The 22,012-nt window shown below is 35.0% G+C and overlaps 1 protein-coding gene across 2 annotated transcripts; it reads right to left on the bottom strand.

Annotated features, from left to right (window-relative positions):
• Positions 1-1,242: 1,242 nt before the first annotated feature.
• On the bottom strand, positions 1,243-20,504 carry LOC120876144 (caspase-13). Of its 2 annotated transcripts, XM_040257834.1 has the most exons (9): positions 20,240-20,504; positions 15,896-16,150; positions 11,313-11,422; positions 10,346-10,519; positions 8,891-9,125; positions 7,923-8,066; positions 6,674-6,783; positions 4,815-4,918; positions 1,243-1,432 (listed from the first exon to the last, which is right to left on the bottom strand). In XM_040257834.1, the coding sequence occupies exons 1-8, from the start codon at positions 20,244-20,246 to the stop codon at positions 4,820-4,822; spliced, it is 1,134 nt and encodes a 377-aa protein (XP_040113768.1). In that variant the 5' UTR covers positions 20,247-20,504; the 3' UTR covers positions 1,243-1,432; positions 4,815-4,819. The 2 variants fall into 2 exon arrangements, with proteins under 2 accessions (XP_040113768.1, XP_040113770.1); XM_040257836.1 differs by lacking the exon at positions 15,896-16,150 and having other exon boundaries at positions 20,240-20,316.
• Positions 20,505-22,012: the final 1,508 nt, after the last annotated feature.

Here is a 22,012-nt window from a genome sequence, read left to right as displayed (position 1 = left end):
ATGCATATACTATGTGCACATGTTTTTATTTCTAATTATGTAGATATTTGTTGCAGTCCTTATGTTATTGGGTTTTTAACGTCATCATGCAGTAGTCAGAGAAGAAAGTTAGTCTCTGTATATTTTTTGACCATTGTGATGTGTTTTTGTATGTTTTGGATCTTTGGTTCTATGTTGAGAAGTGAAGTACAGAAATATATACATCACAAGTCTTTGTACTGTTAGTTAACCATTACAATTTAAATTTCAATTAACCCTTATTATTGAAAACCTGTGCAATTTCAGTCTCTCCTTTTTTAGAGAGGTAGTGTGGTACAGTGGTTAACAAATCAGATTTCAGAACAAATCTGATTGCACTCAAATCCTGGTGTGGCCACCTACTTTAAGTGTCACTTTAGGCACATCACTTAAGCTCTATTTTCTTTTGTTTCATTATTTGTAAAATAGAAATATTAATACTTATTACTTCATAAAGGCGGTTGTGAGGATTAAAGTAGTGACTTAAATATACAATATCCCTTATAATAATCAAAATCTTTCAAATAATTCTGACAAACAATAACAAATACTACTTATCATCATAGTATTTGATATCTAGAGAATCATTTTATTTGTAATGCAGTTCAGCATATACTGATATATCTATTCAGCATTCTGCATGTATGTAATTGAAATAGTATATCTCCTTAGTCTGTAGCTCAGATGGCCATGTTGCCAAAATTCCTCTACTGACATTCACTTTCCAGAAATTTTAACATTTTCTTTCCCATTGCTGACATTTCCCACACTCTTAGATGTTTTTTATCTAATAATGTCTGTTTTTCTATACAAGCACACCCAGTTATACCATCTTAAATCAAAAGCCAAATTTATTTTATACAATTACTGAGTGTTTCCTAAATAACAAAATTTTCCTGAAGCTTGGAAATCTGGAAAGAAAAATCATCAACAAGAAAGCAAATTAATTTATGGATGAGAAGAAATATACATAAGTACCATAATAACTTTCTGAAAAAAAATTGAACTTGACCTATGACGTTGGTTAAATAATAAATTAGAAAAATTCTTCCAAATCATTCTAGTTGCAAGGTTTGATGAGTGATCAAAGGATGAGATGACCCAGTTTGTGGTCCTTGTCTCCACATGGGCACCATCCCCTTTAACCCTGCTGCTGAGGGCAAGTCATGACTAGTTCTCTTTACTCAGTAAAGTGCAGGTATTATATGCAATAAAACTAGAAAATCCAGTTTGCTTCTTCCACTTTATTTCCACCCATCCACCATTTTAATTGAAATTCTATTCTTTCTTAGAGGACCCCAAAGAACAGTTCATTTGTTTTCACTTTAATTGAAAGACAAACGTTTAAACATGGATGCTATGCTGATAAAAATGGTTCTTGAAGCTGATAAACGGTTGGATTTCCTGTGATTTTCTGGAGAAGAGAAAAAGAAGAGAAAATCAATATAGTAATCCCTGGAAGTCTTCAATTTAATCCTTACTGAGATTTTTTTTTTTCTTATTTTCTTCCATATACTTTTGCCATTTCCCCTACTTTCTATTGGTGACTTTTGTAGCTATTTACCAATAAGCAATTAGAGTGATCTTTGTAAAGTCTGAGTGAGATTATACCATTTTCCTGATTTTCACTCTGCCATTTCTCCCACTCACGTTCTCTAGCCAGCTGTCTTTTATCAGCATTTAACCAGTTTAAGCACACATTTGTCTCAGGAGCTTGCTTCCTGTTTCTGCTGTTGGAATGCATTTTCCACATAGAACCATGAGGTTCACCCCCTACCTTATTCGTTCTGATTTCAAATAATTTCATCACTTCAAACCAGACTTTTCAAAGTGATCTATCTATAACAGTACAGCATCTATCTTTTTGTGTCTCTTTAGCCTTTTTTATTTATTTATTTTCCCTTAGCTCATGCTACACTCTGACATATATCTACTTGCTTGTGTATTTAGATTCTGTCTGCACTCACTACAGTAAGAGCTTTCTGAGAGCAAGGATCCCATTTATCTTGTTCACTGGTATATTCTAAGCATCTATAATAGAACTTGGAACATGGTAAGTGCTTGATTAAATATTAGTCAAACAAATAATTCAATCCCCAAATGTGGTTTCATAGGGCTAATTAGAAACTAAAAGTTATTCTGCTGAAGTATCCATGGGCTTATGTAACTAGAGTGTCAGAAACCAGGAGTAGAAGATGGTAGGTAAATATTTCTAGCATTGAGATCAAGTTTACAATAAAATATAATATTTTTTAAACTTTATTTATTTATTTTTTTAAATTGGAGGCTAATTACTTTGCAATATTGTGGTGGTTTTCACCATACATTAAGATGAATCAGCCACGGGTGTACAAATGTCCCCCAATCCTGAACCACCCTCTCACTTCCCTCCCCACCCCACCCCTCTGAGTTGTCCCAGAGCATGAGCTTTAAGTGTTCTGCTTCATGTATTGAACTTACACTGGTCATCCTTTTTACTTATGGTAATGTACATGTTTCAATTCTATTCTCTCATATTGTCCCACCCTTGCCTACTCCTACAGAGGCCAAATATCTGTTCTTTACAACTGTGTCTCTTTTGCTATCTTGCCTCTAGGGTCATCATTACCATATTTATAAATTCCATTTATCTGCATTAACATAGTGTATTGGTGTTTCTCTTTCTGACTTAACTTCACTCTGTATAATAGGATCCAGCCTCATCCACCTCATTAGAACTGACTCAAATGCATCCTTTATATATATATATATAGTTGAGTAATATTCCATTGTGCACATGTACCACAACTTGCTTATCCATTTGTCTGCCAATGGACATCTAGGTTACTTCCATGTCTTAGTTTTTGTAAACAGTGCTGCAATGAACATTGGGACATGTCTCTTTCAATTATGATTTCCTCAATGCGTAAGTCCAGAAGTGGGATTGCTGAGTCATATGGAACTTCTATTCCAGTTTTTTTAAAAATCTCGACACTGTTCTCCATAGTGGCTGTACTAGTTTGCATTCCCACTAACAGTGTAAGAGGGTTCCCTTTTCTCCACACCCTCTCTAGCGTTTATTGATTGTAGCCTTTTGATGATGGCCATTCTGACTGGTGCAAGATGATACTTCATTGTGGTTTTGATTTGCATTTCTCTGAAAATGAGTTATGTTGAGCATCTTTTCATGTACTTTTTAGCCATCTGTACGGCTTCTTTGGAGAAATGCCTGTTTAGTTCTTTGGCCCATTTGTTGATTGGGTCGTTTACTTTTTTGGTATTGAGCTTCATGTGCTGCTTATATATTTTGGAGGTTAATTCTTTGTCAGTTGCTTCATTTGCTATTATTTTCTCCCACTCTGATGGCTACCTTTTCACCTTGCTTATAGTTTCCTTTATTGTGCAAAAGCTTTTAAGTTTATTTAGGTCCCATTTGTTTATTTTTATCTCCATTATGCTGGGAGGTGAATCATAGAGGATCTTGATGTGATTTATGTCAGAGAGTGTTCTGCCTATGTTTTCCTCTAAGAGTTTTATAGTTTCTGGTCTTACATTTAGATCTTTAATCCATTTTGAGTTTATTTTTATGTATGGTGTTAGCAAGTGTCCTAGTTTTATTCTTTTACATGTGGTTGGTCAGTTTTCCCAAAACCACTTATTAAAGAGATTGTCTTTTCTCAATTGCATATTTTTGCCTCCTTTATCAAAGATAAGGTGTTCACAGATGGGTGGATTAATCTCTGGGATTTCTATTTTGTTCTATTGATCTATATTTCTGACTTTGTGCCAGTACCATACTGTCTTGATGCCTGTAGCTTTGTAGTATAGTATGAAGTCAGGCACATTGATTCCTCCAGTTCCATTCTTTTTTCTCAAGAATGCTTTGGCTACTTGAGGTTTCTTGGTGTTTCCATACAAACTGTGACATTATTTGTTCTATTTCTGTGAAAAATACCATTGGTAGCTTGATAGGGATTGCATTGAATCTGTAGATTGCTTCAGGTAGTATGCTCATGTTCACTATATTTATTCTTTCAATCCATGAACATGGTATATTTAGGTCATACCTGAATGGTATAGTGGTTTTTCCCCACTTTCTTCAGTTTAACTCTGATTTTTGAAATAAGAGGCTCATGATCTGAGCTACAGTCAAATCCTAGTCTTGTTTTTGCTGACTGTATAGAGCTTCTCTATCTTTGGCTGCAAAGAATATAATCAATCTGATTTTGGTATTGACCATCTGATGATGTCCATGTGTAGAGTTGTCTCTTGTGTTGTTGGAAGAGGGTGTTTTCTATGACCAGTGTGTTCCCTTGGCAAAACTCTTTTAGCGTTTGCCATGCTTCATTTTATGCTCCAAGGTGAAATTTTCCTGTTACTCCAAGGATCTCTTGACTCCCTACTTTTGCATTCCAGTCCGTTATGATGAAAATGACATCTTTTTCTGGTGTTAGTTCTAGAAGGCCTTGTAGATCATCATAGAACCCTTCAACTTCAGCTTCTTTGGCATTAGTGATTGGAGCATAGACTTGGATTACTGTGATATTGAATTGTTTGCCTAGGAAGCATATAGAGATCTTTCTATCATTTTTGTGATTGCACCCAATACTGGATTTTGGACTCTTTTTGTTGTCTTTGAGAGGGGGATCCAGATGCATATATAGAGAGTAAACAAATAACAACATATTACCAAATTACATCAACAAGGAACACCAATTCACTAATTCACAACTAAAGCAATGAGCTGTCTTTAGTCCTCACTATTAATACCACTTTCCTATTTCTTTTTCCTGCCAGCAACATCTCTTAATACTTACTATTTTCAGTTGCCAGGAAAGAGGTAGAAATATCTTGTCATAGAGAGTCTTTCAACAGTGGGCATCTGGGCTTTAACATTTGGTTTTTCAAATGATTGTTGTACCTAAAAGCAAAAAAGAGATTCTAGATGATACATATCTCTTATGCATCTCAGAAAATATTTTGCAAAAATAAGCCAAATTTTTTTTTTGAATGAAGGGTACTCCTAGGATTGATGGAACCAAGCCCTTGGATATTTTAACTCCTTGTTGCTGCTATTCTACCTCTTAGATATGACACCCAATGTCAGAATAGTCTCTTTATCTCAAAATATATACCTGAGTCTCTCAGTCATGTCTGACTCTTGGTGGCCCCACAGAATTTTTGTCCATGGAATTTGCTAAGGGAGAATGCAGGAAGTGTTATTCCCTTCTCTGGGGGATCTTCCTGACCCAGGGATGGAACCTGGGTCTCCTGCATTGCAAGCAGATTCTTTACCCTCTGAGCCATCAAGGAAGCCCTATGCCTAAACTAAGTATTTTCAAATTTCATTTTCTCTACTTTCCATTTCTGATCTATAGATTTGATGATTAATTATTCCTTGGTATTTTTTCATGAGAATTGAACTTCAGAGATCCTCTATCTTCTACCTCCATTAAGTCTAACTCTTCAATTTAATATTGCAGGGTTTTGTCCTTAAGGTCTGAATGATGAGCAAGATTCACAGTCCCACCACTAAGTTGATCTTTGAGCTTTTTTTTTTTTTTGTTCCCCATAGATTTATCAGTGAAATACTACTTCAATCCACTATTTCTAATCTTTTCTGAGGAATTCCCTTGAAAATGTAATTTTTAAATCTTATTAGTTCAATAAGACTTAACTTCCTATGTTCCTATTCACTGAGACTCTGACTCACTTTATATTACAATTTTCTCCAATTCATGAAAGGTATATCCTTTTTTTTTCCCCACAGAGTATTATTATTCTCTATGGTGTTAGTTTAAAAACAACCACAGTTTCCCATGTTCATAATACCAGAAACTTTCTTACTGAAAAGGAGGGACATTTATTCACACATTCATGCATTTATTTCTTCAATGACTATTAATTTCTACCTACTAGCATGTTGAGTATTGAATAAATCCCAGGTTTTATGAGCATGCATTCAAGTAAGTAAATGAAGATAGCAAACAAACAAATATATATTATTTGGGTCGTGGTAAGAATTATTGAGAAAAATAAATTAGGAAGGAGGGAGGAAATAGGGAATGTCCTGAGTTGGGGAATGAGTATGAAGCCTTCCTTTCTGGGCCACTCTATTCAAAGAAATTTTCAATTCTTTTCTCTTTCAAACGTCCTTGCTGTTCAGTTGCTAAGTCATTGATATTCTTTGCAAGCTGTTCACATTTCCTAGGACCTTCTCTTCATGGATCCTATCACACCTGCATCACACAATGTGTTTGTTGGAATATTTTTCAATACCCATCTCTCTCATAAGAATGTAAGTTCTAGGTAGCCTTATATCACATGTGTCTCACTTACACCTGTGTCACAAAGATATAACCCATTACTAAGTAGACCACTATATATATATATATAAAATTAAGCAGTGAAAATTAAACCAATATACTTTCCATTCTTTGAATTATAAAAATTTATAGCCCATAAGATACAAGCTCATATGTTGTAGCATTTTGTTCTTCTGTGGTGCATTAATGTAGTCTTTTTGTAAGTTATATATTAAATAGCTGGATTACAGAAACCAAGTGCTACTCTACTTTTGTGTGCCTGAAAAAATCGTTTATTGTCACTTGAAAGGCAAATAATATTTAAGTTTTCCTTAGCAAATAAAAGATTAGAAATGAAAAGATGAACTTACCTTCCTAAATACTTCCTCAAGATGACAGCACCAAGCATATTTTTGGAAGCATGTGATGAGTTGTGTAATGAAGAGAGAACCTTTTTTGATGTCTCTCCAGGATACATTATCTATGATGATAAGGAGTGGTAAGCCTTGGGCTGTGGTGTTCATAATTTTTTTTAACCTTTTTTTTTTTTTTTTTTTACTTTTAAAACAAAAGTGTATCTTGGGAATTATTTTGACATATTTAGGGGAGGAACTTACAACCTTCCATTAACTCATTTTCCAAAAGAAGTTCGACTAAAGAAGCAGATCATCACAACTGAAGTTCATTTCATAGAGATTGCATTGTCTTTTGGAGACTGACTCTCTACTATGTGACTTATGTTTACCCACCTGGCTTTAAAAAGAGGCTTGAGAGATGATTGTGATTATCCTATTTTACAGAGGAAGGAATACAGGTTCAGAAGGAAGAATTTTTCCATATTCATACAGGTGGTTGTTTACAGATTATAAATCATGATGTCTTACATAATACAGTGAACAAAATAGATCTAATGAAACTTTTGGAAGGGAGGAATATGCTTTTGGTATAGATAGTGGTGACAGATAGTGGTATAGTGGTATATACTTATCTCCTAACTCATTAAACTATATACATTAAACATGTACAGCTTTTTGTATGTTAACTATGCCTCCATAAAGTGATGAATGATTAAATTTGTCAAGTTAGAAATGCTCAGATATAAGGCCTCTCAAGATGATTATGTAGAGTTCAAGAAGTAAATGCTCTTCCCTTACTAGTAATAAGCCCCATTTTATCATTTTATTCTTCTTTTAAAAGGATATGTACCTACTTGCTAGCACATGTTTATGGTGCTGCTCTAAGAAGCACCCGATGAGAAATAATAGAGAACATGAGTTGGAGTTGATAATTTTTAAGAAAGGGCAGTCAGTCCTTAGATCCAAAAAAACTATACTCAAAATGTTAAATGGATTTAATAGAAAATTGAATCAATAATCTGTTTGTAACCAGTGTGATAGTAAAGGGATTATCTTGTATTAGGTTGTTTTAATGGTTACTGTAGTTTGGCTATAAAGTAAGCAGATCATAAAAATCAATTTTTAAAAGTGAAGAAAAAGTAAAATATATTGACAGTATTCAAAATTTGTATCAAATCATTGCTACTCATCTTTTTTTTTTTAGGAATCATTCAGAGATAGCCTTAGACCCACAAATCCCTGTCTGCAACTGAAAGACACATACGTGGAGTTGAGGAACAGAAAGCAATGAAGTCCTTCTCCACGTGGGTCTTGTAAACAGCATCCTCTTCCAGGTTCTCGGGTGACTGTGAAAAGCTGTCTGCCAAGGCTGCAGGAGAGTCACTGACCCACAATTCCCCACGATTTGCTGTAGAGACATCAACTTTCTTCACACAGTGTGTCTCCCTCAGTGTGACTATTGCAATTACCTCATTATTTTACAATGTTTATTCTAACTAGTTTTATACACAAAAGTACACACACAAATACACAAATGTGAGTGCATCTCCACCCAACACTGCCTCTTTCTTATGTCATGGAGCAATATGCCAATTAATAGTAAAAACAGGGTAAAACTGGAGGAATACATTTGCTGAGAATAACAAAGGAGTCAAAGCCTTATCTGCATAATCTCAGAGCATATTTATCATTTTATAGCTAAATTGTTTCTATTTTTCATCTTTGAAAACTGCTCTAAAAGTTAAAATGACAATTGGGAGTCAGAAAAAGAAGAAGAAGAAAACAAAAAATTTTCCCTGAAATCCCAAGTTCTCTCATCTCCCAATTCATTTCCATTTCAATAATCTATGAGGAAAAAAAAGAAAAATACATTGCTATTATATAATATTCCAACTTTCAAATAAAGTTCCTCTCAAGCCAGAGAACATCAAAATGTCTGTAAAACATTTACAAGCAAAGAAATCATTTAAATGATTTCATTCCAAGGTTAGCATAGTTATGTCTAATTTTTTTGAGGATTCTAGTGATTTCCTTCATCACTTACTTTGGATTGTATTTATCAGCTAATTTATCAGAAATTTATCATTTAACAAGTCTCATGAGACCAGCCCCCTAAATGGAATTTCCTAATAATTCAATTTAGTTTAAGATTGTTTCCCCCAAGAAATAAAACATGCACTATAACACCTTTATGATCTTTATGAACTTTGGATTCTTCATCTCACAACTCACCACCTCTGCAGGCCTGGACAATGATGACTTTAGGTTTGTCCTTTAGACTGAGGCAATTACGGTTGTTGAATGTCCGGAAGATGGTGTCATAAGGTAATACATCTGGTTCTTCATCACTGTGCATAGTCCCACAGATCCCATCCAGGATGCCATGAGACATGAATACCAAGAATGTACTGTCTGAGGATTTGTGCTCTTCACGTGCAGCAAATTTCCACAACACTGATTCCATGTCCTGAAAAGACCATAAAGTCTTACTTCAATAGACAAGAATTAAAATTAAACTGACCTATTTATTATGATCAGTATAAGAAAGGTCTGTAACATTTCAGTCTCAGTGCCTTTACATAGTGGATGCTCAATGATAATTTTATTTTTGTTTCTATAATGGATCAGTGGATTCAAATTTTGCTCCTGATATAACTTGTCCTCTTTATACATTTTACATTTGTTTATTGTCACTATATACTTTCCCTTTCAACTCTTTCCCTCCTCTCATTACTTAATAAGAAACTTGAATAATAAATGTATCATACCATTTTCCTTCTAAAACACTCCCCATCATACTTAGAATAAAATAAAACTTCTGACATGAGCATACTTCTCCTTCTGACTTTCTTCCTCCTCCTCTGGTTACACTGATCTTTTCCTACTTTTCATGTAACAGTTTCACATTCAGTTCAGACTTTTCACTTGTAGTCATGCCTTCTTGGAATATATTTCATTCATATCTTTCTACAGCTATCTTGTCCCTGATAGTTATGTGTCTGATCCCATATTATCTCCTCAAAGATGTTTTTCTTGGTCATGATTGAAACATTATTACTTATTATTATGTTATCAGTAAAACAATCAAACATTATTACTCCCCATTCACCAATGTATTATTTTGTTTCCTTTTTCCTTTTCAGTTTCTTTTCAATCTTAAAGACATACAGATACATCAAATCTCTGAAATGTTCTGTTTTGCTTAAGGCTTGATCATTCCCTGCCACTCAGAAAGTTAACCTATATCAGTGTGAGTTGGGACCCTTCTGTCTCATTTACTGACCCATCCCGCATGCCAGCATAGCCCCTGCCAGAGTCAGGATTCAGCATTTATGTGAATACTGTAAATAACAGTTCACTCCTGCTAGCATTCTTTACTCCAGAATTTTCTGGGAAATACTAGGGCTGAATCTCAATCTTCACACTTCAGAATTGTGTGGGTATACATGCTCATCAGTTTTTTTGTCAGGTTTTATGGAATTAAGGATATTTGAAACTCTAAAGAGACACAGATTTCACCTATCTTAATATTTACTTTATAACACACATTCACACATTTAGACACACACATGCACATAAATGAGACCCATGATTGTTAAAGCATTTGCTTAGTATTATAAAGTTCGCTTGTTAGTAGGAGGATATGTGTTGAATATGTGTGTGTCAGGGTGGGTGAGGGATCCTCACTCTGGCTGTGAGTTTCTCTTCCACTTCCACAGTGTAGCCAAGGCCCTCAAGCAGCTGCTTCATTCCAAGAATGTCAAGGGCAGCCCCATTCCTGGGAGGCAGACGATCAAACTCTGTATTGCATATGATGAGAGCCAGACGAGTGCGGTCCTTTCTCTCCTTTATTGGATAGATCTACAAGAAATTGATATGCAATGAGTTTGATTTACCTAAATCTCTCTTAAACCTTCATTTACCAATCACTGTTGCTATTAAGGGCTTGCATAGTTGTCCCCTCTCCTATCCTGTACCAGAAGACACTGCCCTTCCTCTCTCTTACTAATGGATTAAATTGACAATAGAAAAAAAGTACAAATTGGAAGTGGATTGTCTTTGAAAAGCCCAGAAGAGGATCCAAACATATTTGTGATGGTTACTCAAGAATCTTGAAAAGACTGGAACAACTCTTACACTCTCATTCTTGTCTTTCTTTTACACCTAGTCAAATCTTTCTTAACATTCAAGATTCAAGTCAAATTTTGTAAAAACTAGGAGATATTTGCCATTGGCTCCAGCTAAAAATAAATACACCAAAGTTTATGTGCCTTAGGAAACATTATTTTGACACTATTTTTAACACTAACTTATTATGTTTTGCAGATATTAACTTTTTTAAATAGAATATAACTAATCATTACTCAGCCATGTTATTTCATAAATATTTTGATTCTATGACTACAGCTAAAATTCTAATAAATCCAAAATATATTTGACAACAAATAAATGAAAAAATGACAGACATATTTTATCATAGGGAAAGAGAACTAGAATTTGTGTGAGGCCATGCGATTTGCTCCTGCCCCAAGTATTTATCAACAAGATTACCACTGTCCCCACACTGCTGTTCTGTAACTAGCGCTTTCAGAAATTACGTAATTAGTGAAAGAAGTTGCTTCTCTTCCTCCCTTTCATGTACAGAACACAGCACCTCTCCAGCCCTTTCTTTACACAGTTTCAGGAATTCTTCACGAGGGCAAAGCTTGAGGGTAGCTGCAGATCCTGCTGACTCCTCTGGTCCAGCCACAGTTTCCTCAGGAGCTGCAGGACACATCACATGATGTAATTGGTGATATGTGTCCCTGTGACCCAGTCATCACCCAAGAAGACTGACAGAGAGGGGACAGTCTGGGAAAAAGGGTTTAACATGTTTGGTCATAGGAGATAGATGTATTATCCCTGGGAAAAAAGGGAGAAATACTTGGTAGAGCAGAGCTACTAACAAATACAATAACATATTCTGATATTGTGAAAAAAATAACCTTGATTTGGGATCAAATAAGTTTGTTCCTTACTGAACAAAACAATTTTATTTTTCAAATAGTTTTATTCTAAAGTATTAATTATCTACGTGGACTTTCTGTTTTCTCTGAGCAAGAGCACACTGACTACATATTCATCAGTGTTATCTATTATAAATATAATTGAATCACATGTCAATTTTAAATTTTCTAATGCCCATTTTAAATAAAAATAGTATCAATTAATTTAAAAATTAACATAATATATCAAAAAATTATCATTTTAATGTGTTATTAGACACAATTTATGCACATAAAAGCTAAGTCCAATATCCCAAGTCCATTCCTAATTCACACAACAAATATAGACATGTACACCCCCAAATACTTAAAGGAATCTTGAATCTTGTATCACCCAGGTATTTTTTTTTCAACCTCAGCATGAATTCTTAAGCTTTCCAGAGAAAGTGAGCCTCAAGGATTCCTCATCAAGCTGTGAATTCAACTATTCAAAAGAGAAATGCTGTCTATTAACCATAGTACTGTGCCCAGTGTCAAAACGACAAATTTGCCAGAGATTCTACATTCTACATACTCTGAATGTCTGCCTCCAAATGCTGAATAACTACCACTGGGTTTTCAACCCATATGGAGGAAATAACTTCTCCCTCTTGGAAACATTTGTTTCTGATTCATTCTGCCTTAATCCCTTGAGAAATGTAATATTTTCTGAAACTGGTTGGCCTCATTTGACTAAGATTGTGCAAGAGACTGGGAAAGTCCAAAGCCCTTCCTTTTAGAGGGAAGGAAGAGAGTCTTCATAAGCAAAAACCTGAAGAGAAGTTTATCAAGAACTAATATAACAAGGTTTTTGTCTATGAAAGGAATAAACCTCTATGTTCATATACATGAACTAATCAAAATTTTCTTATTAATTTAATTTACATTAGAAAGCCAATATCATCTTTTATAATTATTTTCATTTATTTTTTCCATTACTTTTTAAATAATATTTTTATAAATGTCTTTCTAAAAAGTATGCTAAAAATCTAAGCTCTGGAGAGGCAGGAAATGGTAAGTCTTTAAGGGTACCAAACTCTCTGAACATTTATTTTCATAGATTATGTGAACATATCTACCTATTTCAGAAGATTCTGCCAATGTGAAGATGTTTGGGGTCCTGGGATAGTCTCTGGTCAGAAGGCATGTTTTGTCATTGAAAGTCTCCTGTTTTCAGTAATTTACAGGTTTGGTGTACTCTTAAATTTAACAAATGCCATCTCCTAATGGCCATGTCTACATATAGATGCAGCATTTACAAATGAAACTGAAAATTAGACTTTCTTATATCTAATAGTAAAATTAGCATGAATCATTTCAATACAGCATAATAAATATAGTGTAGCCTGCTGTCCAAAGGGAGTGACCATGGGCCTTACAGAATAGCAAAAAAAAAAAAAAAAAGAAAGAAAGAAAGAAAGGAAAAGAAAATTAGGAGTTTAGATAAAACATTTTAATATATCAGTTTTATCTGTTATTTAATGGTGTGCTTAGGAAGTCTCTTAAACTGAAACAAAAATAAAGATACTGATACTAGATAAGACAAGGCCATATCCCTTGGAAAGGTAAGAATTTGAATAATTATCTTCCTGACTAAATAGCAGTTATTGGTAATAGTCTGTGTGAGGGCTTCCCTGGTGGCTCAGAGGTTAAAGCATCTGCCTGCAAGACGGGAGACCCGGGTTCAGCAAGATCCCCTGGAGAAGGAAATGGCAACCCACTCCAGTATTCTTGCCTGGAGAATCTCATGGATGGAGCAGCCTGGTAGGTTACAGTCCACGGGGTCTCAAACAGTCGGACACGACTGAGCAACTTCACTCACTCACTCAGTCTGTGTGAAAGTGAAAGTGTTAGTCGCTCAGTTGTGTCTAACTCTTTACTACCCCATGGACTGTAGCCCACAAGGCTCTTCTGTCCATGGAATTCTCCAGGAAAGAAAATTGGAGTAGGTAGCCATTCTCTTCTCCAGGGGATTTTCCTGATCCAGGAATCAAGCCCAGGTCTCCTGCATTGCAGGCAGAATAAGATAAAATAAAATAAAACAAAGCAAAATAGGAGATAATTCAACAAATGGAAATCAGAATTGAAGTAATGGGAACTTCAAGATGATTTTAGCAATTGCAGGATCAAATAACGTATCCTATTAGAAGAGTCTCTGGCAGGTGGGAAGCAAGTATAGACCTATTTGTTAAAACAAATAGCTTGGATTCTTCCTATCTCTCACCCCATTTCCTCAATACTTTGCTAAGAATCCTCCATGCCCCAAAGACCTAATATTCTAATATTGCACATTCTAATTGCCCAACTTACCCAGCTTCCTGACCTCCTAGACCAGGGTACTCTAGGTGTCCTAGGACTCTTCTGGAGGTTCCATGTACAGATAGAACTCAGGGGACTACTGGATACTTCATGAAAGGGTCTGCACCTGCCTCCTGCCTGCCACGGATTCTGCTGACAGGTTATTTCAATTTAAGATTCATTCTCGTTTCTGGGATTGCTAAAATCATTTTGAAGTTCCCATTACTTCAACGCTGATTCCTATTTGTTGAATTATCTCTAATTTTGTGTTGTCTTATTTTATCTTATATTTTCTATTCTTTTCCATCCTGGCTTATTACAGGCTATTGAGTATAGTTCCCTGTGCTGTACAGTAGGTCCTTGTTTATCCATTCTATATGTAATGGTTTGCATCTACTAACTCCAAAATCCCAGTCAATCCCTCTCCCACACCTCTCCCCCTTGGAAACTACAAGTCTGCTCTCTGATTTTTTTTCTAAATCCATATCATTTTTATCCCACCCCAGTTTAAGAGAAAGTAATAAACTTGCACAAGGACCAACTTAAATATGAATTATAACATCTTGGATATCTATTAGACTAGTATGTACTTCTTGCTGGTGGTAGCGTGCCTTCTACATAGAGAAAAGTTAAGTCACTCAGTCGCGTCCATCTCTTTGTGACCCCGTGGACTGTAGCTCACCAGGCTCCTCTGTCCATGAGATTCTCCAGGCAAGAATACTGGAGTGGGTTGCCATTTCCATCTCCAGGGGATCTTCCTGACCCAGGGGTCAAACCCAGGTCTCCCACATTGCAGGCAAATGCTTTAACCTCTGAGCCACCAGGAAAGGGGTTATTAAAAATACTTAGTTGCTGTAGTGAGGTCTCTACAACTGTGTGGCATTTCATTTGTTACAGCTTACTATTATTAATAAGCTCCAGTATTCTGGGCTGGAATTTCAGGTTAAATTATACCAAATTGAGTCCATCACTGGTGAACTTGGACCTGAGGATATTTAGACTCTAGTGATATTTAGAGTTCAATTAAAGTGAAGTTTTGAAAGAGGTTAAGATATTGGACACTTTATAGGCATTCACCTAATCATATTTTGTAAACTCACAGGAATACATAAGCCTTGTAAAAGTATAAACATTATAAGCTAGAGAATAATTATGATAATTACTATTTATTACATGGATGCATCCAACTTTTATTACATGCCTTAAAATATGCTTTATATATATGGTATATCCTTGGTACTCTGCTAGGAGTTATTATTCATTGGTGAAAAAAAGAAGTGAGCTGGATTAAGAAACTCTGGATTGTAGTATTATTTAATGAGATAGGGGGTAGAAGTGGAACAGATTTGATAGGGAGAATTAAGTATTTCATTTTTTATATCTTAGCTTTGTGAAGTCAATGGAGCAGTCAAGTGGAAATGTTGAATATGAAGCTAGAGCTAATCATATCTGGAGCTCAGAGGAAAATTCCAGGTCGGAGCTAAAATATTAGGAATTAGCCCATACCTGCCATTATGTTCCTGGCCTTACAAAATCTGTGACAAAGTTAGTGAAATTGTTCCCATTTCACAGATGCTCATATTGATATTTATGAAGGATAAAAAACTTGAATGAAGACACATAGTGTCCAATGTGACAGAAACCTAATTTCAGGTTCAGATATTCCTTATTATAAACTCTTTGTAGCTGTCTCAATGAACAACCTAAACAGAAGACTCAGCTTCTCAGCTAATTGGAAATTGGATGCCCTCCCACAAGTGGCAAAGTGGCCTTTAAAAGGGCAATGATAGATTTAATGAAAATTATACATTAGTAATAGAAGGATGAGGGAACTATAGAAGACAGTGGAATAGCCTTAGAGTGAAGTAGATTCTAAAAAAATTAAGATATCCCTTGTAAAGAATTCCAGTCTTACCTTTTATATTGGTGGGATTTTTGTCTATGTTTAGGAAAGTTTGAACAAAGACTTGACCTGCCTCTTGGTTTTTCTGTCGTATAGAATCAACCAAGACCCGGGCTTTGTCTTGAAGTTTGGCATCATAAAATTTTTTCTTCTCCTCTTCCTCCAATTTCAGGACATTTTTTTCCACAAAGTCATCCAAAAGGCCAGAAATGAGTTCTTTGCCCAAAGATTCCAACGTCTTAAGTGGGTTTTTGTTGTGTTTGTCTTCTGTTAGAAATACAAAGCTTCAACTTGATCTTGTCTCAAAAAAATTCAGAATTGAAAACAATCTGGTGGTTGATCTTTCAATATTATAGATCAGCCTGATACCAGGTTAATTTATTACTGTCTGGGATAATTTGAATTTTTGTGAGGAAATAAAGAAGTCAAATTACTAAAAATTTTGTTGTAACACCATAGATATTATTTGAACATGTAGTGTATGGGAAGACAGGATATCTCACCAATCCTTAATTAAACCTACAAGAAAGTTATACAGTCCATCTAGAAATAAAGATAGCCTTGACACAAAATGACATAGTCTAAAAAAATTCACCAAGATATTGAACAAGAACTTTGGCCCAGAAGCATCAGCCTTATTATTTATGTTAGCTTCAAGTAGTCTTTCAATAAATGTATATTGGACAACTTTTATGAGAAAGAAACATGGAAATTAACAGACAAGAATAAAATGTTTCCTAATATCTGTTCATTTAATAATAGCTAACATCTCTTAAAATATAAGTATAAAGCAATATAAAATATTATTTACAAGTATACTAAGAAATTTATAAATATTAATATGATGGACACTCACAATCATCCAAAGAGATGGTTAATACTTTCCTTGTTTTACAGATCATTTAAATAAAATGCTGGATCACATTTCTGTTCTTATGCTATAACCATAGCTCAGCTTCAGTAAGTACAACTGATATTCATTAAGTCCCCTTGGTCTCAAGTGCTTCATATGAATCTTCTCAAAGTTAATAAAAATTTCATGTAATAGATAAATTAAATTTTCTGTTATATGGTAAAAGAAACAAGCATAGAGCAGTTAGTTAAATATTTGACCAAAATTGTGTGAAGAGTACGCCACATTAGTAAGAAGGCGAAGGAGATTCAAACACAGAGGTTCAGAATCCAGAATTATCACTCTTAAATCATCAAACTACTTTACATGATACTTGGGAAAGTGAAAGTGAAAGTCACTCAGTCATGTCCAGTGTCCGACTCTTTGCGACCGCATGGACTGTATGGTACATGGAATTCTCCAGGCCAGAATACTGGAGTGGGTAGCCTTTCCCTTCTCCAGGGGATCTTCCCAATCCAGGATCGAACTTGGTAAAGAGGTATTTAAGGGAACAGAAAATAATCAGGGACTCAGAAAAAACTGGACAAATTTCTTCAGGTGAGAGCGGAAAAGGCTGCTTCTCAGAAAAAGTCACAGAAACATTGGTTTTAGAGTATAGCAGACACATGTCACAACAGAGAATTTGAAGAATTACAAACAACATACAATTAATGTATGAGATCTTTACTCTGATGGGATTCTGGGATTCCTTTTATTTCTGCCCTCAACAAAGTTGAATGATGACTGAATGAGTGGTACTAGGAGAAATATGGTAAACGATTAAAGTTTTTTATAATTTTGGCATTACATCCGCTTATTATCTACATGTACTCATGGCTTCAGTTATTAGCTTTAGATAATAAATTAATTATTCAAATAAATAATTTCTGAATTTATAGACCAGCCCAAAGATGGATCTCAATATTAAGGCTCATATAGTCATTTTTTTCTCTGTATACCACAAACTCTTAAACTCAACTTTTAAAAGCTGAACTGTTAGTTTTTCATCACCTGCTTCATTCCCTATACATACTAGTAAATGATATCTTACAGTCAGTTATACCAAATCAGTAAAAACTGGTGATATTGAACCTCTTCTACCATCTATATCTTATTTTCCTTCTCACATCAAACTGTACTGATTTTATATACTAAATATTTGCAGAATCTGACTGCTTTTCCTTTTCTAATAGTTCAGTACTCCAGTTCAGACCAATATCTTTTCTTTTTTAATTACTCTAAGAATCAGATAAGTCTACTCTTGGACCTTTCTAATCAGTTCTTCACAATGAAGCAGAGTCACAGTTCTAAAGATCATTTGAATAGATTTCACTGTGAAATGTCTCTGCTGCTGCTACTGCTAAGTCACTTCAGTCGTGTCTGACTCTGTGCGACCCCATAGACGGCAGCCCACCAGGCTCCTCTGTCCCTTGGATTCTCCAGGCAAGAACAGTGGAGTGGGTTGCCATGTCCTTCTCCAGTGCATGAAAGTGAGAAGTGAAAGTGAAGTTGCTCAGTCCTGTCCAACTCTTAGCGACACCATGGACTGCAGCCTATCAGGCTCCTCCACCCATGGGATTTTCCAGACAAGAATACTGGAATGAGTCGCCATTGACTTCTCCGTGAAATGTCTCAGTTTATTGTAGTCTAGGTCTTCTTGTTCAGCCTCATCCTCTGCTACCATACCCACCTTGCTCATTACATTTTGAACACTTTGCTCTTCATTCAGGTTCTAGAAAGTTATGCACAGTTTCTCACACCCAACATTCCTTATTCCTTTCTTTTTATCTTCAAGTCTCAAATGACATGCCATTTCCTTTTGGAAATTCTCCCTAATGCTTAAAACTAGACCGAGTGTCAGAGCTATATGCTCCCAGAGAAACTTGTTTCAACCTAAGGTAGCACTTTTTCCCCTTATAGTTGTTAACTAGTTAACAATGGCAACCAAACTCATTAGTGTATTGAATCACTCTACTAGTTTTTGTCTACTGCTTTTCAGTTTCTCATGTCTGTTATTTAATGATGTCCTGATTCCAATTCAATAACCAGTGAAGTCATCCTGCCTAGCTAAAGATGCAGCCATGAGTGTGAATTTAAAATACTACTTCCCAGCCAAATGCTGTATTAGTATCCTGAAGAAGACACTAAGAAGATACTAGAAAACAGTCAATTCTCACATTTTAGGAGTTAAATTAAACATGTGAAATGAGACAGAAACCTGGAAATAATTACACTACAGGGAAAATGAAAGAAATAAAGAAACACAGTAGCAAGAAAGTGTGAGTGGGGTGAATGCAATAAACATTTTTTAAGGAAACTGAAATCTTCTTTAGAGAGATTAATGGAAGGGTGAATAAGTAGTAATATATTCTGAAAGGTATGAAAACCTCCCTGACAAGTTCAGACATTTATTTTGTTTGTTTTAATGGTAGTAAGGATCATTGCAATTAACTGAGTAAGAAAATCTAAGTTTAGATATCTAGAGCATAAGAACTGAAAGATAATGATCTATTCTTTCCTAACAATGCTAATCTGCAGACAAACGTAATGCAGACACATAAGAATCATTTATAGATCTTTAAAAGATTATACATTACAGCCTATTCATGATTGAGTAATTCAAGGTTAGGGAGGGGGGAATAATCTAAATGTGTTAATGTCTATAGATTATTTAGATTTATTGTAAAGTTTAGAAATCATTGATTTAATTGAACTTCTTCCTTTTCAAATGAAGAAAATGAAGCAAAGAAATGGTTTAAAATACTTGAATATTAGGTGCATAAATAACATAAATAATAACTGCATAAATAGACTCCATTTCTTACACTCTCCAGCTTCTGTGTGTAAGATATGTGACCTGAAAGCAATATGCAAGATGGATTGGAAGATTAAATTCTGGAGAGAAGGAGACCAGTTAAAAACTGTGATAACAGTCCAAGAAATAGTGTGCTAGTGTAGTTAGCACCAGAGCTAGAAATGAGGAAAAAAAATGGAGTCACTTAATAAAGACCAGGATCCTAATTCAAGGGAAGGTGGGAATTCAAAGACTCACTTAGGGAGGGGAAAATAATCTTATCTGATCACTTATCTGATCATGGAGAGAGTTTTATGGAATCAAGAAGCAGCCTAGAAGATATAATAAAGTGTTAAAGAATTTTCAGAGTTTTCTCACATATAAAAATGTACGGTATTTGTCTTTGCCCACCCCTCATTTTGATTATCAGAAGCTGTAAAAACAGAATTAACTGCTTCCTGGCTCTGGGCTATCTGGAGATCATACCCTCCTTCGGTCTCTGAGGCAGAGTTCCCAGTTTAAGCTACACAGAACTAACAGGAAGAATGTAACTTTCACAGAAAAGGCTCACTTCCCTTTTGTATATTTCTGTCTGTCACAGAGCAATTAATAAAGTGTTTTCTAAGACTCAAATGTCTGACCCCTAGCTAGGAAAAAGACCCCTACTCACCAGCCATAGATAATAGGCTTAATATCTTCCTACTGCCTTGAAGGAGCACAATCTTGAAAATGAAAGTTACTAGGCATTTCCTTCATAACAGGGGCTGGGACTTCTAACCACAGATTGGGAAATTCTTGTTCAGAACTTCCGGGTTCACTGTCGGGAAATCCCCTTTAGTCAGCAAATGAATTTCCCAATCCTTTGAGAAGAAATGTTTATTCACTTTGGAAGAAAAAAATCGAAATGGCAACACATTTTCTGACCTATGTTGGCACCTCTTCTTTTTTTTTCCCTTTCCTCAGTCCCCTACACCTTGTTTTCTTTGTTCTTCTCTCTCAGATATCTCAGTGTTTAAAGAACTTAAAATTAACAAATCCCATTTTGTTTCAGGATAAGGATTATCAGAATAACTTTTGCTTCCTTTTTAACTGTGCTAATAAAGGCAATATCATCTCTCTGTCTCCCTGTCATTTTAAACATTTATTGGAAATAAGTTCTGAATGCTTGTCTTCATTTCATGCTTTTCTTTTACTGCCTAGTTTCCTTAACATTTAATTTTTACTGAAAGTAACAGTTCCTCTTTTTGTTATATTCTAAACAAAGACTGACCATAGAAGCACTGTCAAGATGTAGTACAATGATCCTGTGATAAAAGAGATAGATTCAGTTAGTGAAAAAACAAAAATTGTGACATGCTCAACTTTGAAGATTTTTAAAAGGTCAGAAGTTCTAGGTCCTTCCATGTTGCTGCAAATCATACTACAGAAATAAGTCAGATAAGAAAGACAAATATCATGTGATATCACTTATATTTGGAATTGAAAGAAAGTGGTACAAACAAATATTTTTATGAAACAGAAACAGAGTCTGGGGAGGGAAAATTAGGAGACTGAGATTAACATATACACAACTATACACAAAATAGATAATTAATAAAAACCTTTTTATAGCACAGGGAACTCTATTCAATATTCTGTAATAACCTATGTGGGAAAATAATCTAAAAAGAGTAGATATACTATGTGTATAACTGATTAATTTTGCTGTACACCTGAAACTGACAGAACATCGTAAGTCAACTATACTCCATATATATGTGTGTGTGTATGTATGTGTGTATATATATATATATATACACTAATATGATATATATATATACTAATAAAAAATTAGAAAAAAAAATCCCAGTAAGTATATATTTGACAAGTCCAAATAAAACAACAAATGGTCAGAAATTCATCTTCACTTTTAATGGGTTAGGATTAGAAAAGGCTCATATTTGCAAGTGAAAGAGTAGTTTTTCCAGTCATTTCTGGGTATAACCTTGCTAAGTGAAAATCTTACCCCAAACTCATAGGAATACTTTTGCATACATCTCACCCTAGCATTTATTTATAGGGTGTCATGCACTATATTGTTTCATGTTTGTTGACTGTCTTGTCTTCTCAATGAGACTGTAAACTACTAGGTACCTAGATACACAATTATTTTGTGTTATGAAAATGCCTTAAGGAAGGGCTAGAATTGTGTAAACAGTAGTCATGACTTTGTCAGTGATAAACTCTGAGATTTTGGATAAGTTACTTATCACATTACCTTCTCTGTTTATCTCCTGTTGAGCTCAAAACTTGTTGAGGTCAGGTACCTACTGTAATTCATATCTGTATCCCTAAAGCAGAAAATCTAGCAAATGTTTTCTAGAAAGAATGGTGTGAGTAGCAAGTTCAATTCTTATGAAATCTGAAGACTTCAAATCTATTACTTCTCCAAATTCCACCTCCC

Source organism: Oryx dammah, unplaced genomic scaffold, assembly GCF_014754425.2.
Source record: "Oryx dammah isolate SB20612 unplaced genomic scaffold, SCBI_Odam_1.1 HiC_scaffold_17, whole genome shotgun sequence".
NCBI classification, from domain to species: Eukaryota; Metazoa; Chordata; class Mammalia; order Artiodactyla; family Bovidae; genus Oryx; species Oryx dammah.
The sequence above is the reverse complement of the archived record's forward strand: the minus strand, read 5'-3'. Positions and strand labels throughout refer to the sequence as shown.

Excerpts from the sequence above, each read along its gene's own strand:
- LOC120876144 (XM_040257834.1), bottom strand. Across the intron at positions 8,067-8,890 it reads TGTCCAGGCCTGCAGAGGTG|CAAATCGTGGGGAATTGTGG; the intron begins GTGAGTTGTGAG and ends ATGTCTCTACAG. Across the intron at positions 4,919-6,673 it reads TTGAGGAAGTATTTAGGAAG|GTACAACAATCATTTGAAAA; the intron begins GTAAGTTCATCT and ends TTTTGCTTTTAG.